Below are 14819 nucleotides of genomic sequence, written 5' to 3' on the forward strand. Positions count from 1 at the left end.
ACATCCTCTTTGTTCCCAGACATAGTATAAAAGGCAGAAGACAGAAAACCTTCACTGTCCTGTTCATGTTAACTTCCACTTCCCTCCGCACTGTGTTTTTAGCTCAAAGGTCACAGAGAGGTCATCATATTCTGTCACACAATCGGGTCGTTTCCTGTTTTTTGGAACATGAACAATTAGGGCACCAAAACCAAACTGACCCCCTGAAAAAAAAAAAAAAAAACACGAAACCTTTACCACAGTGGCTAGAGTGGTCAAGTCAGCAGCTCATTTTTATAACCTTTTGTCACAAAAGGAGCTGCTCTATGGACCTGTTGGTCAATCTGGACTAACTCATGAACAATCACATGCAAGACAAACCAATGCACTGCCACGTGCTAACTAAATATATACCTATGAAATAAATAAAGGCAGCAGGTAACTTGAGAGAAAGTAATCCTTCTAAAACCTCGGCTCCTCATGAGGACATCACATTCTGCCATTATAACAAATTTTGCTCAACTCAGACATGTTAGCCTCTTTAATGGACACTTGTCTGTCATCTTGTGATCAGTGAAGTACTTTACAATCAGCGTAATAAGTGGCCCAGAAGCATGCTGAATAAAAGCTCTGACTTCGGGAGGTTAAATGAGTACAAGCGGGGTTAAAGAAACTGAAACTGTTCTCACAGCAAAGTCAAAGCGAAATGACCACAATGTTAAAATGATAAGTCATTGTATGTCCCGTTTGAGGCTTTTATCTTGTATAGTTGAGCTTGTGACAGACAAGTTTGAGATTTGATCACTGACTTGAACTGATCTGTCATGTTTTTGATGCCGCAGATAACATTTGTCCTTTGAACAGAAATGCTGATTTGAGGTCTCGTTTAAACTGTTTCTCTCTTCGATTGAATGGTAGACAAATATTGAGCAGATTCAGTTAGATTAATTGCTGGAAGTTTGGTTCTCCAAGTTTCTCTCCCCTTTGCCTGAGGAGCTGTGCGACCGTCTTCATCACTTGGTCATTAACTTGCAGTGTGGAGTTTCTTTGCAGAGTGTTGTTCATTTGTTAAAGTTGTTCAGAGCTGCTGAGACTGAACCACACAGATGGGCGAGCCAAACGCGTTTCATGCCCTGATGGGAGAGTAAAAAAAACGAGCAGCACAGAGGGAATTAGCAATGAATGATGTAAAAATAAGCAAATATAGGTCAAATGCAGAGACAGATTTTTAAAGGCGGCCACAACACATCATGAAAGCAAAATCACAAGTCCAGCAAATCAATTATTCCAACTGATATAATAATATGTCATAAGGAGAAAACAGGTGAACATTCATGAAAATTAGCAGCCCAAACGTACATTCATAGTCACTGGCCACTTTGTTCTGGTCCAAGTTGAAGCTCAGGCTGAGTTCAAAATTGCAAAAGCTCTGCTTTGTTAAACCTGTTCATTTTTGTTAGTTAATCAAATCAAGCAGGGCAGCAATGACCAAAAATGAATTCAGACTCACCAATCAGTCTCTGGAAAATGACTAAATCCATTATCAGGCCACAGGAAATCTGCATAAATCAAACTGAACAATAATTCGAAATGAACAAAAATCTCATGAGCAGACTGAACATGTCAAAACATTCAGTCTTCTGCAGATGATTGAACTGTCACCGCCCAAAACTTGCACGAATTCTGTCAAATGCCTGAAATATTGAAATGACTTCAAATGCATTCATATAATTAAGTTTGCTCTGCTGATAAACCGGCAGATTAGAAATCTTGTCGACTGTGAAGGGTGATGAATGCAGTTTTCAAACTAACCTTCATTCACTGACTGTGGTTGGCCGTTTGTAGTCTTGCATGCACAACCATCACGTTCATGCAACAGTGATGAATATCTTGTCTGCATTTTTTAAGAAAAAGTGTTTATCTTGAGGGTTGGTAGTTGTATAGTTGCGACATGTCCTTCTGGCTTGCAGAACAACCCCACCAAACAGTTCTTAGTTCTTCTTTTTTATTTTGTTTTATTAGTCTCGTTCTCTATATAACAGAGGTGGAGAATGAAAGGCGACTTGCCTTGTTGCTTACAAATACTCCTGCTTTCTCCCACTTTTGTTCTCTTAGCTCTCCCTGTCCATCGAACTGTCGTCGCCAGCAGCAGGAACAGCATTTGAAAGCTTTTTCTTTCTTTTTTTCTTGGAGCACTAATGATGCAGATTATCTGTCTTTGAAAGCACTCAACTTTCTTTTTATATTAGAGCCCATGAAAGAAAGAAAGAAAGAAAAAAGTCTGCTTTTACCAGAAAAAATACATTTAGGTCCTCATACTCCGCCTCCATTGATGAGCCAGCTGGCATAATACTCCCGAAAGGATCCACACCTTTTATTTAAGTGTGCGACTCAGGTGGCAAATTCACATAATTGCTGCCATTATAGCAACCATTTTGATTTCAGTATTTCAGAAGGTCTTGGCCATGAGGGCTTTGAAGGAAAATGATCCTAAATGGTGAATTGATGATTCGACCACACGGTGAAAGGTATGAAGGTGCTGCTTCCATTGTGTGATTTTTAAAGACTTACTCTGTCAAGTGTTTGGCGTCTTTGTGTGTGTGTGTGTATTTAAATACCTTTTAATGCTAATAAACACACGTCATTTCATCGAATGAAATAAATAAATAATAATCCTGGTTCATTGCAGGCTCTCTGTTTTTGTCATGTGGCTTGAAATCCAGATGGATTCAGATTAGAAAATATTCATTAATATGCATAAAAAAAATGGTGTCATGCTTCACAATGTTGAACTCTCGGAGGAGAAAACCTCTGAAGAAGCATGCTGCACGTGAATGGATGCGACACATTAACCTTCTGAAGTGCTTTGGCGATGGCGTAACGGTTTATTTTTGTACAGCTGTTTTTTGTTTGCGGTTGACATTTGTGCGCTTTGCATAAAATAGTTACTAAATTAATAATGGCAGACAGAGCCGCATTCAGTTTGCCAATAAATATAATCATTTGTTTTCTTGTAATAGAAAAACTGTATCAGGCAAGCTGAGTGCTCTAAACACATCTTTATATTTCATAGATTTAATTACTCAGCCACCTAAATTAGCTCTTTATTTTATTCATTTTTTAATTAATTCACATTTTGATAGTTATTTCTTCAAATTCAAAACAACCTCTCATGTATTTGGTTTAAATGCTAATTAGCCCCAAGTGCTGACATGTTTACACATAAACAAAAGCGTTTGACATGCGACCAGTATTGAATCTGCTGAACGACTGATGGTGAACGTGTTGGCATGTGATGTTAATGTCTATCAGAAAAAGCAATCGCAAGAAAAACCACAACAGGATTTGAATGTTATTAGAGTGCTGATTTGTGATAACTCTGAGAGTCCCACTGAGTTATTTCAGGCCCATTTCAGCTCTTTCGCTGAACTTAATGAGAAATCGTGTTTCCTGAAACTTTCTGTGCAGTTGGTGTAAATGTTCAAATGAAACACAGAGATAATGCACCCAGATTTCTGAAGAAAGTTAAATAGGCTCAGGGCAGGAGGGCAGTAACGCTGCAGTGTGACTCTAACGTAAACAGCCAAACAGCATTGTGTGCACACCTATAAAACATATTTAGTGGAAACTTAATGATAGTCATTTTTTCCCTCCCTGCACACTCAGGAACACGCAGTAATTAGTGTTCATTGGCGGTCCTTAATTACCATGATTGCCAGTTCAGATAATGTTTCAACAGGAGATACCTGCCTTTGCAGCACAGATGGTGTCAAAAGGCTGTGCTTATATACTAAAATTACAGGAATGGCGCCTCTTGAAGACCACGACTTTATCAAAAATGATATCCCATGAGTGCTCACTGTTCTGTCAGGAGCTATGATGGTGTGATACTTTCGGGGAGGTGTCACAACCTGAACATGTTCGAGCTTATCAGGTGAGAATCGTGCACAGAGGCTGTGACTTTGCTGTGGTTTTGGAAAAAAAAAAAAAAAAAAGTTTCCTTGACGTGACTCGCATAATGGGCCTCAAGAGGACCACAGCGTTTAGCAATCTATCTTTGTTTCCCCTGACGCTGTTCTTCACTTCTGCGTGCAGAAACCACCTTTGTTCACAGTGATTCTGCCAGAGGCAGGGCCATTGTGGTTTCACTAACAGACGCTACCAGTTTTCATTTCACTTCTGCATTTTCTACAGCAAAGCCAAACATGTGCAGCCTTACTTTGAGAGTAAACGCGACAGCATCTGATATTAAGAACCCGGCGTACGCTCTGGTGTTTGGATCCGTCGTGGTGCTGGGCCTGCCTCTGAACGCCGTGTCGCTGTGGATTCTGATCCGCCGCCACAGCCTCAAATCCCCCAGCGCCGTCTTCATGGTCAACCTGGCCATCTCAGATGTGCTGCTCGTCACCTCCCTGCCCTTGAGGGTCTATTTTTACACCATGGGCTTGTGGCCCCTGGGCCACATGACGTGCACCTGGATCACAATGCTCTTTCGCAACAACATCCGCTCCAGCTCCATCTTCATCACCTTCATCAGCGTGGACCGGCTGCTGGCTGTGGTCTATCCTCTGAGGTCGCGCCACATACGGACCTCGGCCAACGCCTGGAGAGCTGCCGTGCTCGTCTGGGTGGCTGTGGTGCTGATAAACATCCCGGAGAGCGTGATGTTTTCAAAGACTTTAAAAAAGAACAACGAAACAACATGTTTTGAATTTAAGCACCCTGTCGGATCTCCAATTTCTTACCTGCAGCCTGTGTTAGTGCTCACCTTGCTCACAGCCAACATCGTCTGCACTGCTCTGGTGTCCTGGACTCTGCACAGACGGCTGAATGACTCTGCGAGGATCAGAAACAAGGTGAACGTCATGCTGATTTTTGCTATGAACTTGTTGATGTTCACCATATTTTTCTTCCCTGCCTCATTAACCGTTTTAGAAAGAAAGTGGAGATGTTATGCCGTGCCACTGTTTTGTCTGGCCAGTGTGAACTGCTGTCTGGATCCAGTGCTGTATTACTTTTCTTTTGACGGCTTCTGGAAGAGAGAAGAAGCTGTGGACAACTCTGGAAGAGAATTATAACAAAAGGCAAAGAGAGGTGGCATTCACCAAATGAAGACTATTTGGACAGTATGGATTATTTGGTGTGTGTGTGTGTGTATGCACAGAGACCACAAAGGGCAAAATTGGAGGCATATCTTACAAATAGCAACTCGGCATCCGTTTAACTTTTTTTTGTGGTTCTTTTGAAAGTTTCCAGTACAAATATTTAGGCTTGTCTGATATGCTACTATAACTGCACAATTTTCAGAAGTTGCTGTCATTTCTCTCCATGATCTAACGTTTTTCTGAGAACAACGGAAGATGTTTTTTTTTATCTATTTATTTTCAGATTTCACCTGAGATTCAAAAACTATTCAACAAAGTTGAGTCCACAGATGTCTTGTCAGCTTGCATTTAATAAACATATAAATTCTCCTGAGTGAATCTTGCGTGACTTACTAACTGACCCGGTGGTCGAGATCTATGCTGCCTGCATGAGATTAAATGTGGGCAACAACAACACAAGTGAGCAGAAAGGTAAATTGTGTGTGAACTGTCCGGAATCAAAAAGAGAACTGGAAACTGGAAAACGTTTTCCCCGTTGCCTTTAAAAATGTGACTTGACTGAACCGAGCTCAAACAGAAACTGAAGTGAATTAAAAAATTGTTGAATTTATCATAAACTTTATACCTTAACTAAATTTCTAATTTAAAAACTACAAATTACAATTGTTCTAAAATTTTCAGTTGCTGATTTCAGAGCTGGCGCCTGCTGGATGAAATGATGCTTCAGATAACAGATCTATCTGACTATCGTGACTTGTGACAAATGGGTTTCATCATATCTTTACCTCTAAATGCTGAGACATCCCTTTAATATGCTAAATGTTACCTTTACATTTCTTATCTTGGTCAAATTTTTTATTCTTTTTTTTTTTTTCTAAATACGTTTTAAATTGTAAACTGTCGGTTTCCATGTTTGCAGTCTTTCATGGAAATGGATTTCCTAGTTTGTTAACACGGCCAAATTCGGATAAGAGGCACAAAAGAGTAAACTACATTAGTCATATGTACAGTATGCTGACTGAATTCATAGGGGGGCGGGAGGGGGGAGTTCTGTTCTGAATTGCCTGCACCGGGGTCAGGAGAAGTACCGCAGTTATTCCTCTGCTTTGCACTTCTTTGGAGAGGGATGAAGGCTTCGAACTGCAGCAGGATGAAGAATCAAATCACGAGTCCATGCCAGATCAAGTATATTCAGTTATTACAGGGGAGCACGAAAAACACTAAAACAACGTAGAACACATGAGCGTTTCGACATAAGATGCAGCTTTTCACGCAAAGAGTTGGAAGCTAGAAGGCTGAGAAACTGCGTCACGCTAATCCACCAGCAAGCAAAACCAATGCGAGGCTACTCTTACAAAAAAATACAGCAAGCTAGTTTCAGATGCAGCGACGCTCTCTTTGTTTCTGGAGGAGATGATTTCTGGATTGTTGGATATTGAGGAAAATGGATGCAGAAAATCCTATATGTTTAGATGTAAGTGCTTTGGGGAGAACACAACATTGAAAGGCCGAGGAAGAAACACTGGAAACTGCCCACGTACTACTTTGTGCATGGGCAGAGATTCTTCCCGGAGGTGGGAGGAGCAGCATTTTGAAGAGATGCCCTCTAAATGGTTTCAGAGAATGAACAGAGAGGCGAAAGGGAAAAAAAAAAAAACAGAGAGAGGGAAATCAGAAAACTGTTGCATTTATTTATTTATTTTAATTTTTTAATGAAAAATAGAATCAATCACATTAAACACAAATACGAAACAGATTTTAACAGGTGGTATCCTCGTTCTGAAATCATTTGCTATATATGATAAATGCATACGAGGAACATAAACCAAACCAAAGGCTGCCTTAGTCATTCTGGAATGGCAGAAATGAGAATCGCTCATTTCTCATACGTGTAACGTAAATTCACTGAGTCAGCACAGAGAGGCCAAAGGTGAAACGTGCAGTCATCTCAGTGTGTGTGGTAGTTAACGCTGATTTATGCTTCTGGTAACTCTGTGTAAAGATAAGCCACAACTCTCCCTCTTCATCTTTAGCTCTCTGATTTTTATTTTCATTTTTTTGCGGCGGCTGCTGGCTCTGTCGCCGGCACGTCTTCAGTTATATCCCGTGGAGCGGCCGAGGCTGCCGCCTTTCGTCAGCGTGTCAGTTGAGAAGCCAGCAGTGCTCAAGCTGTATACGCTTTGCCAAATGGAGGGGGGCATTTGTATAGGCCTGTAGGAAACTGATCCGGAAACGATCTAGATTGGAAATAAAACAACTTAAATCAACTTAAACCTTCACTTTGAGTCTCCGCACATTGAAATGCCTCTCCGCCATCACACACACACCATTTTGTTTCCTAACTAGGCTATTGATGGAACAACCCCAAACCACATAAACCGCATGCACTTGTTTATTCTCTCTATATATCTTATCTATATTTCAAAGTTCACGTTTCACCCCACAGCCGGTCAAACTTCAGTCAGCGTTTTCTATCCTTCACTCTCAGATACGTTCCATTTCCTCGTAATGAACGCGCATCATAAAACGAGAGGCATTTGTATGTATTTACTGCTGCACCGTGACCCTTGATAAATTGGAGGCCTGCTTGTATGTAGCTTCCTCCCTCAGGCCGCTCCATATATGTTTAATGTGACCTTTGCCGATGCACTCTGTTTGTGGGAAGTTGAATGCTGAAAGGCTCAACAGGAAAAACAGAAACACGTACTCCTTCACACAACTTCACCTCTGTGTTGACTTTCAGCTGTGACCACAGCAGAGTGCAGCAGTCCCTGTGTGCTCAGGTTCATCTTTACCTCAGTGAGGCCACGAAATCAAATTAATTTTACCCCGACAGAGGAACAGACGGTCTGTACGAAAAACTTCATTCAACAGTCACTGTTTTCGTGCAGCGTGGGCAACACTGCACAATTTGATTTGTGGGCCACAGGAAACCTGAGGGTTGAAACAAAACAGCATTTGTGCAGCTTTCTATGCAGGAAATGCAAACACATGGGAACCCTGCCTCTGTTAATCTTTCTGTCTGTGTGTGAGTGTGGGTGCAAAACGGAAAAACTAAAAATTCAGTAAGTATATACATACTAGGTCAAAGCCCAGGATGTGGATGGACTGCACTGGAGGGTATTTTCATTCTGCCTTGTGTCAGCGGCTTTCAGTCTGTTATCTGTTTGCCTCTTCCTGCCCTCTGCGCTCACATGTACACTATTTCAATTTAGCATAATTCAAAATAAAGCTCCTCTCATTTACATGTTTTTCTGTTTGTTAGAAATTGTGACTGAAAGCTGCTGCACTGCTAAAGCCACTCAGGGAGAAAGTTACACCATGTGTTCACACCAGCTGCATGTGCGCCCCTGCCAGCTCGCTTTTTATATAGAGTTTACTTTGGGTTGTTGCCATCAGTAGGCTGGATCAACGTTGGATAAAAAAAAAAAGAAAATTAAAAGATGAAGGTAAGAAATGCAAAAAATGTCTCTACAATCTCACACAGCTGCTGATATTGTAACACAAATCGTTGCAGTCGTCCTAACCTGCATGCCTGGTGACCTGTACTGCTTAAGTTTAACTTTCTCAAGCTATCAATCCAGCATCTGAGAGATCTTCTATAGTAAGACTTTTCTCTCATGGTGCTGGTATGATGCTAATATGATTATAAACGGGTATTTTCCCCGAATGTTTTAGCAGTGAGGCGCTGAATTCATCCGTTAAAGCCGAGGTGCCTCTCGCGGGCACGTTGTTGGCTCCAGCCAGGTCAACATGGCCAAATGTTTCTGCGGCTGCCACCCAGACGGTGTGTCTGTGAGGGGAGAAGCCGCCCAAACTCCATGCCTCGTGCTTCTGCATTATTGTGAGTGCCTTCTACTGGAAGTGAACTGCATTTAAGATAAGATAGTACTTTATTCATTCAACTGTCCAGGAGCTCAGCAAAACATAAAAACACCAAGCACGCTTACGCTGCGACAGTAGTGGCATCGAGGTATTGAAATAGCCCAGAAATACAACAATTACAATAAGTTAATTAATATTAAAATGGCACTTTCCACCATCACGCTGCGTTGGCAGTGAGGATGTGCAGTCTTATTTCTGTGGGTATCGCTCCGACTGCTGTAGCTGCAGGGGTTGTCTGCCAGTGGACTGTGCTCCTGTTCACCAGTCACTGAGTCTGCTTTATTTTTGATTTTTTTTAAATCCACTCTCTTGGTGTTTTTGTCTGAGAGGCTGCTGTATCCCCTGCAGCCTCTGAACTGCTTCCACAGCTCCATCAGTATCCGATGTCTGACTCCGTAACCAGTTCCGCTCAGAGCCAACAAATCATCCCGCGTGTACACAACTTTAGAAGAAGATGTCCATCAGGGGGAAGAAAAATATACTCTTAAGCACTGAAAACACGACTCAAACAACAAACAGACGGGAGCTACTCAAAATTGCTGCTCCTCTGGCCGACGCATCAGGAGGATATTTGAGGGGTCTGGAAAGTTTTTGGGTGTTAAACACTGCTCGTTTCCGCCAAATCAATTTGAACGAAAGAAACAACTTAGTGGAACACTTAATTACTTCACGAGTAAGTCTGTCAGTTAGTGAAATTCACATTTTTAGGGCCGGCCCAGCTATAATCCAGCCACAAATGTGCCAGAAGCAGGTACATTCAGATTTGCAAGCATTCCTGCCAAGAACCACAAACAAGCCTGTTGTGCAGCAGCCAAGTCTGCCTTGGACCAGAGGGGGGGCTGCTATTCAAAGACAACAGCAGCTTTGGTGACTGGAGAGTCGGGCAGCACAAACAGCCAAAAAAAAAAAAAGAAGAAAGACTGAGCAAAGAGGAGTGAAGGACAGAAGACAAACGCTGAAGCACTGAATGGACAGAAGAGAGAGAGAAACCCTGAGATCATCTGCACAGACGGAAATATTCGGGAAGCTGCTAAGCTCTAACAAGCACATTGGTTTTTTTTTGTTTTTTTTTTTTTTGCTTTTTCATGTTGGAGTGGAGATTCCAATTAAAACCCCTAATTAGGGATGAATCCCAATCGCTGGACTACAGTTGTGATTAAAAATGTTTTCTGGTTATCCCAAAAAAAAAAGGCAGATTATTCATATCTCAAGGATGTGTATTAATTCAAAGTTGACACTTTCAACAACTTAAATTTAGCTTAGCATTAATTGTAATGCATTACAAGTTCTAAAGGGCAGCGACCTTTTTGTATTTTCATCCGGTTCATTCGTCATCGCCGAGCTAGCTGTTTTCGCACGTCTTTGTGCTAAATTATGCTATCTGCCAGCGAAATGCGTGCGTTTTAATTTGTCAGACTTCATTGTTCCTCTGTGATTTGACTGATTAATTTTACAGCTTGCTGCAAAATTAAAAAAAATAAATAAAATAAATCATTTTATGAACTAAAACAAATCCCAGCGGACGGCTGGTCTGCAGTCGTTGCTGCTGTCAATAGTTAATTCGAAGTCTGTGTTTCATCGCCTCGTAATAATTATGTGACTTTGACAGAAAATAGTTAATTTTACTATGAAGATTGTCATGCTGATGCATGAATTGTGTAATTTAGAACAAGCTGTGCAGAACTGAATGGAAGGCAGTGAGTCTGTGGAGGGCTTGTGTAGTAGAATGTTACTCAGACAATGACAAACGCGACAATCGAGGGGCGGCTTTTTCTTCAAGGCCAAAGGTAATCCAGTCAGTCCTGCTGAGTGCTCTGACGAACTGAAATCCACACAGTAACTGGCTGGCTTAGTAAAAGTTGTGAAGCATGAATTTCAGCTTTATCACATAGTATCTGAACGAGATTGTTAGCTGCTGCTTAAATGTACCTTGGATGTGGAGTAGAGATTTGACAATGTGGGCTGCTGTATGAGTGAGGCAGGAAGGTGGCAAGGGTGAGAAAGGGTACAGTGTGGTCCTTAGTGGGGTTGTCAGAAAGGGTAGAACAAGCTTCTGCAATGCAGATATATGGGAGATGTATTCTAATGTAATTAAATTGATGTTTGGATGTGCAGCAGTATGTTTACGTTGTATGGATGAGCTTTCACTGGGGAGAAGCCGGGAGGAGAGCAAAAATTAAGTTTCGTCAACGAAAACAACAACAAATATTTTCTTTGTCTGACTGGAGAGAAGAAATAATATTTACTTTCATAGTTTTCAGTAATGGGATTGAGAGATGGCAACCTCTGGCCCAGTTCCTGCCAACGAGGCGAGGCAAAACGGGGGCCAGAAGGCATTCTCTCAGCGTCAGACCTCTGCATGATGTAGGAGGCATCAAAGAGGCGCCACCAACGCTTCCCCAGGAAAAAGCTTGTCGGGGGGGGGGGGGTGATGGTCTATCTCTTTCTCTACCTCCTCTTATCCCTTCCCTCCTCCTGCAGCCTGAGCCAGCTGTCAGTAGGAGCGTGCAGAGGCACTGCACTCTGTCACAGAGCTACCAGGGGAGCGAGGGTGGAGAGGGGGGATGGAGAGATCTGAATGTGGTTACAGTGGAGTGATTAAGCAACGTATCGAGCTGAGTGGAAGATGGAGGCATTGGGCGGACAGTCGGCATGAAGGATGGGATGAATAGAAACGTAGAAGGCGGGGATTGCTGGAGTTAAAATGGTCTTTCAGGTGAGGGACAGATAGGAGGAGGAGGGGGAGGAGGAGGATGTGGGCTGATTGTCCAAAGGCACAGGATGGAAGATGAGCTGTCTTGTGTCCAGCAGCAGCAGCAGCATTGGACAGGAAGGAGACAGACAGCAACAGCAGCAGGGAGCCATCTGGCTTAGACCTTCCCTACAATCTCAAGTGTATTCCTCTGAGAGAAATAAATATTAGATTTCATTGTAAATGGCTAAGTGCGTTCCCCCTAAAGCCAATGCTCAAACATCCAAATGGACCCTGGCGTCAGGAAAGCACACAGGAAATTCACTTCTCCATGATTATGCGTCAAACAACACAATGGACCATTGGCTTCCGCAATGAAGGAAGATGACTTTTCTATTCTCGCCATGTGTTCGCCAAATGATCAAATTAAGATGCATGAGTGTGCTTTTCTATCTGTCACACTTGCTGTGCACAGAGGGAGTTCCACCCAGACCTGCATAGCTAAAAAAAAAAAAAAAAAAGAAGTGTGTGTCAGTAAATCCAATTCTGGGTGGATACGTGCAGAATATGAACTTGTGTCTACCCTCTAATGTCGACCACATTCCCTGACCTATGTCGTGCCTGCAGATTTGACCAGACAGAAATATTCACATTCAACTTTGTTATGACTTGCTGTATCCGATGGACGTCCTCGTTGTATCCAAGAGCTAGCTTGATCGGTCAGTATTGTGTGTTTTGTGGCTCTGCTGTGTGCTTTGTGTACCTCGGAAATCTCTGCAAAGTGGCTCCAACGTAGCATACATTAGATTGGAAATGATTAAGTCTGCTCGGAGACAAAAACCTGCACACGCTCCGCCATTTGAAATGTCACTTGGGTGCACTGGGGGTGACTCATTAGCCCGGCGGTGCTCTGCAGCAGCGGGTCATAAATGGATGCGGCGCAAAACTTGGGGACAGGCCTGAGATTTTGCTCGACGAGCAAAAAAATCAATATGAAGGCAAATATATTAAATCTGCCTCATTACAGAGCAATGAATTTATGATCGCACTTTCCTCATAAAGTTGATCTGGTTCGTTCTGTTTTACGAGCGCACAATGGACTCGATGGCATGCCGGATTACTTGTGCCTCAGCACGAAAAGGAAGCTGTACTCCTCTCGCTGTGAGGGGTGCTTTGCAAAGCATCTAACTCTAAATCCCTGTTGATGCTTTACTTGTTCTGGGAGGAGCAAACTGACAGCTCTCACCGCTGTCTATTACCGTGCGCTGCTATCATCAATTTTAAACTAATATCCTCCACTTCTTCTTATTGTTTCTATCATCATTTTACAACCTCCACTGCAAATGGCCTCCTATAACGTGCGCCACTAACAGCTCCCAAAAGTGAAATACGAACCGCAGACAAATAGAAATGAACATTAAACTAGTCAGCCAGGTCAGATTGCCTAATACTCACAGTATGAGAGAATTTTCATTTTTTATTTTTTTTGGTCCTCTCTCCTGCTGGACACTGAGCTGACGGCCGGCCCCAGTCTGGGATCACATCAGTATCTCAGCTTGCAGTTCTCTGTTCCCGGGATCAGGGCTACAGTAGTCTGGCCGACATAACGTATGTCAATAATGAAAAAGCGTCCAAGACCCAGAGAACAGACGGGGAATTCAAGAGAAGGTTGTAAAATGAAAATAACCTTGATGAGGAAAACATGGTTGTTTGTTTGCCTGATGCAGCCCAGTCACATTAAACTCAGAAAATAACCCGACCCGTGGAACCCACAGGTGACTTGCCTTGCTGGATTAAGATTAGTTATTTCATGCACAGCTTTCCGATGTTACCAAATTTCTTTTCATTGATTAATGACTGTAATTGCGTATCTGTGGCTCAGCTGTGAACCCCTGAGGACTAAATTAGCTTACGCCACGTGTCCTGAACGGTTTTGAAGTAATGGGGAGGCAAGATTTTGTATTATGGGGAACAAGATATTCAAAGATGTGTATATATTAGCTTGTGTTAATATTAAAGGTCCCACATTGTAAATGGAAAGGTATTTGTTTTACTCACTTATTTTTGTTTTAGAAAGCAGATGTTGGTTGTGTATTGATTGGCTAAAAGTTTCACAGTGAAATGCACACCGGCCCTTGAAATGAGGCCTCAGGACTTTATTAACTTTGTGATGTCACAACAAAGCAAACGTCGCCCCAAGTCAGGCCCTGCTCCCCGCCAAGCCGAACTCATATTCCAACCTGGCACAACGTTGTTTCTTTGAGTGTTTGCCTGAAATTTTTATTCAACAGCCAGCCAATCAGCAGAGAGGCTGTGTCTCTCTGAGCTGCTGAGCTCCACACAGAATCCTGAGGGACGGTTTTTGGTTCATAAAACCAGAAATGTCCCTCCTATGGATATCAAAACTGTGAATAAAACACCCCAAAAGTGTGAAATATTGGACATTTAAACTAATATTGTAATGGTCAGCAAGTTAAAGTGACTAATGGTCCCAGGAACCACAGCTCATTTCCTTTGGGAGCCTCTTTGTTGGCGACAACCACTCAGGTCATTTCCAAGTGAAAAGAAGACCAAATTTAATTTCATCACTAGACGGTGTGGATTCAAATCTTTACATTGTAATCTGTTTGTATTATATTTTTTTCCTCCCAGTAGATAACGCTGGCAATATTTATTTATTTATTTTTTCACTCTGCTGCCTAGAATAATCCTTAACCACCAAGAGATAGTCCAAGAGAAAAGTTCCTTTGAGATAGGCTCCTCGGGAAAATTGAAAAAGTTATTATTAATCCTACTGGCTGGGACCAACAAACGCACACGCACACTCACACACAATAAAATGAGTATTTTTCTTTTTTTGTCTGTGAAACACAGGAATTGTTCTCTCTGGCAAAATGAGCCATGTTGTACAGGGATTTCAAATTTTTATTGCATATTTGAGAGGACGGTGACAATATTTGAAATAATAATAAAAAAAAAAAAATGTCTAGAGTCTCTTTGCGATAAGATTAATACCAGGGTAAATATCTTAGCCTTTCCTTTTCCGTTGCCTATTTTTCCTATGAGGTTTTAAGTCATTGTTTCCAGGCTTAAAGTAACTGAAACCTTTTAGTCCAAAAATATCATGGCAAGAAATTCAGATCATTTAAGTAGCTAGA

At 42.0% G+C, this 14819-nt stretch overlaps 1 protein-coding gene across 1 annotated transcript; it reads left to right on the forward strand.

Moving 5' to 3' along the window:
• Positions 1 to 4112: 4112 nt before the first annotated feature.
• On the forward strand, positions 4113 to 5457 carry LOC115053441 (lysophosphatidic acid receptor 6-like). The gene has a single exon (XM_029518156.1). It carries the CDS (start codon positions 4185 to 4187, stop codon positions 5055 to 5057), a length of 873 nt encoding a protein of 290 aa, XP_029374016.1. The 5' UTR covers positions 4113 to 4184; the 3' UTR covers positions 5058 to 5457.
• The last annotated feature ends 9362 nt before the right edge of the window (positions 5458 to 14819 follow it).

Source organism: Echeneis naucrates, chromosome 13, assembly GCF_900963305.1.
Source record: "Echeneis naucrates chromosome 13, fEcheNa1.1, whole genome shotgun sequence".
NCBI classification, from domain to species: Eukaryota; Metazoa; Chordata; class Actinopteri; order Carangiformes; family Echeneidae; genus Echeneis; species Echeneis naucrates.

Excerpts from the sequence above, each read along its gene's own strand:
- LOC115053441 (XM_029518156.1), top strand. The coding sequence starts at position 4,185 with ATGTGCAGCCTTACTTTGAGAGTAAACGCGACAGCATCTGATATTAAG.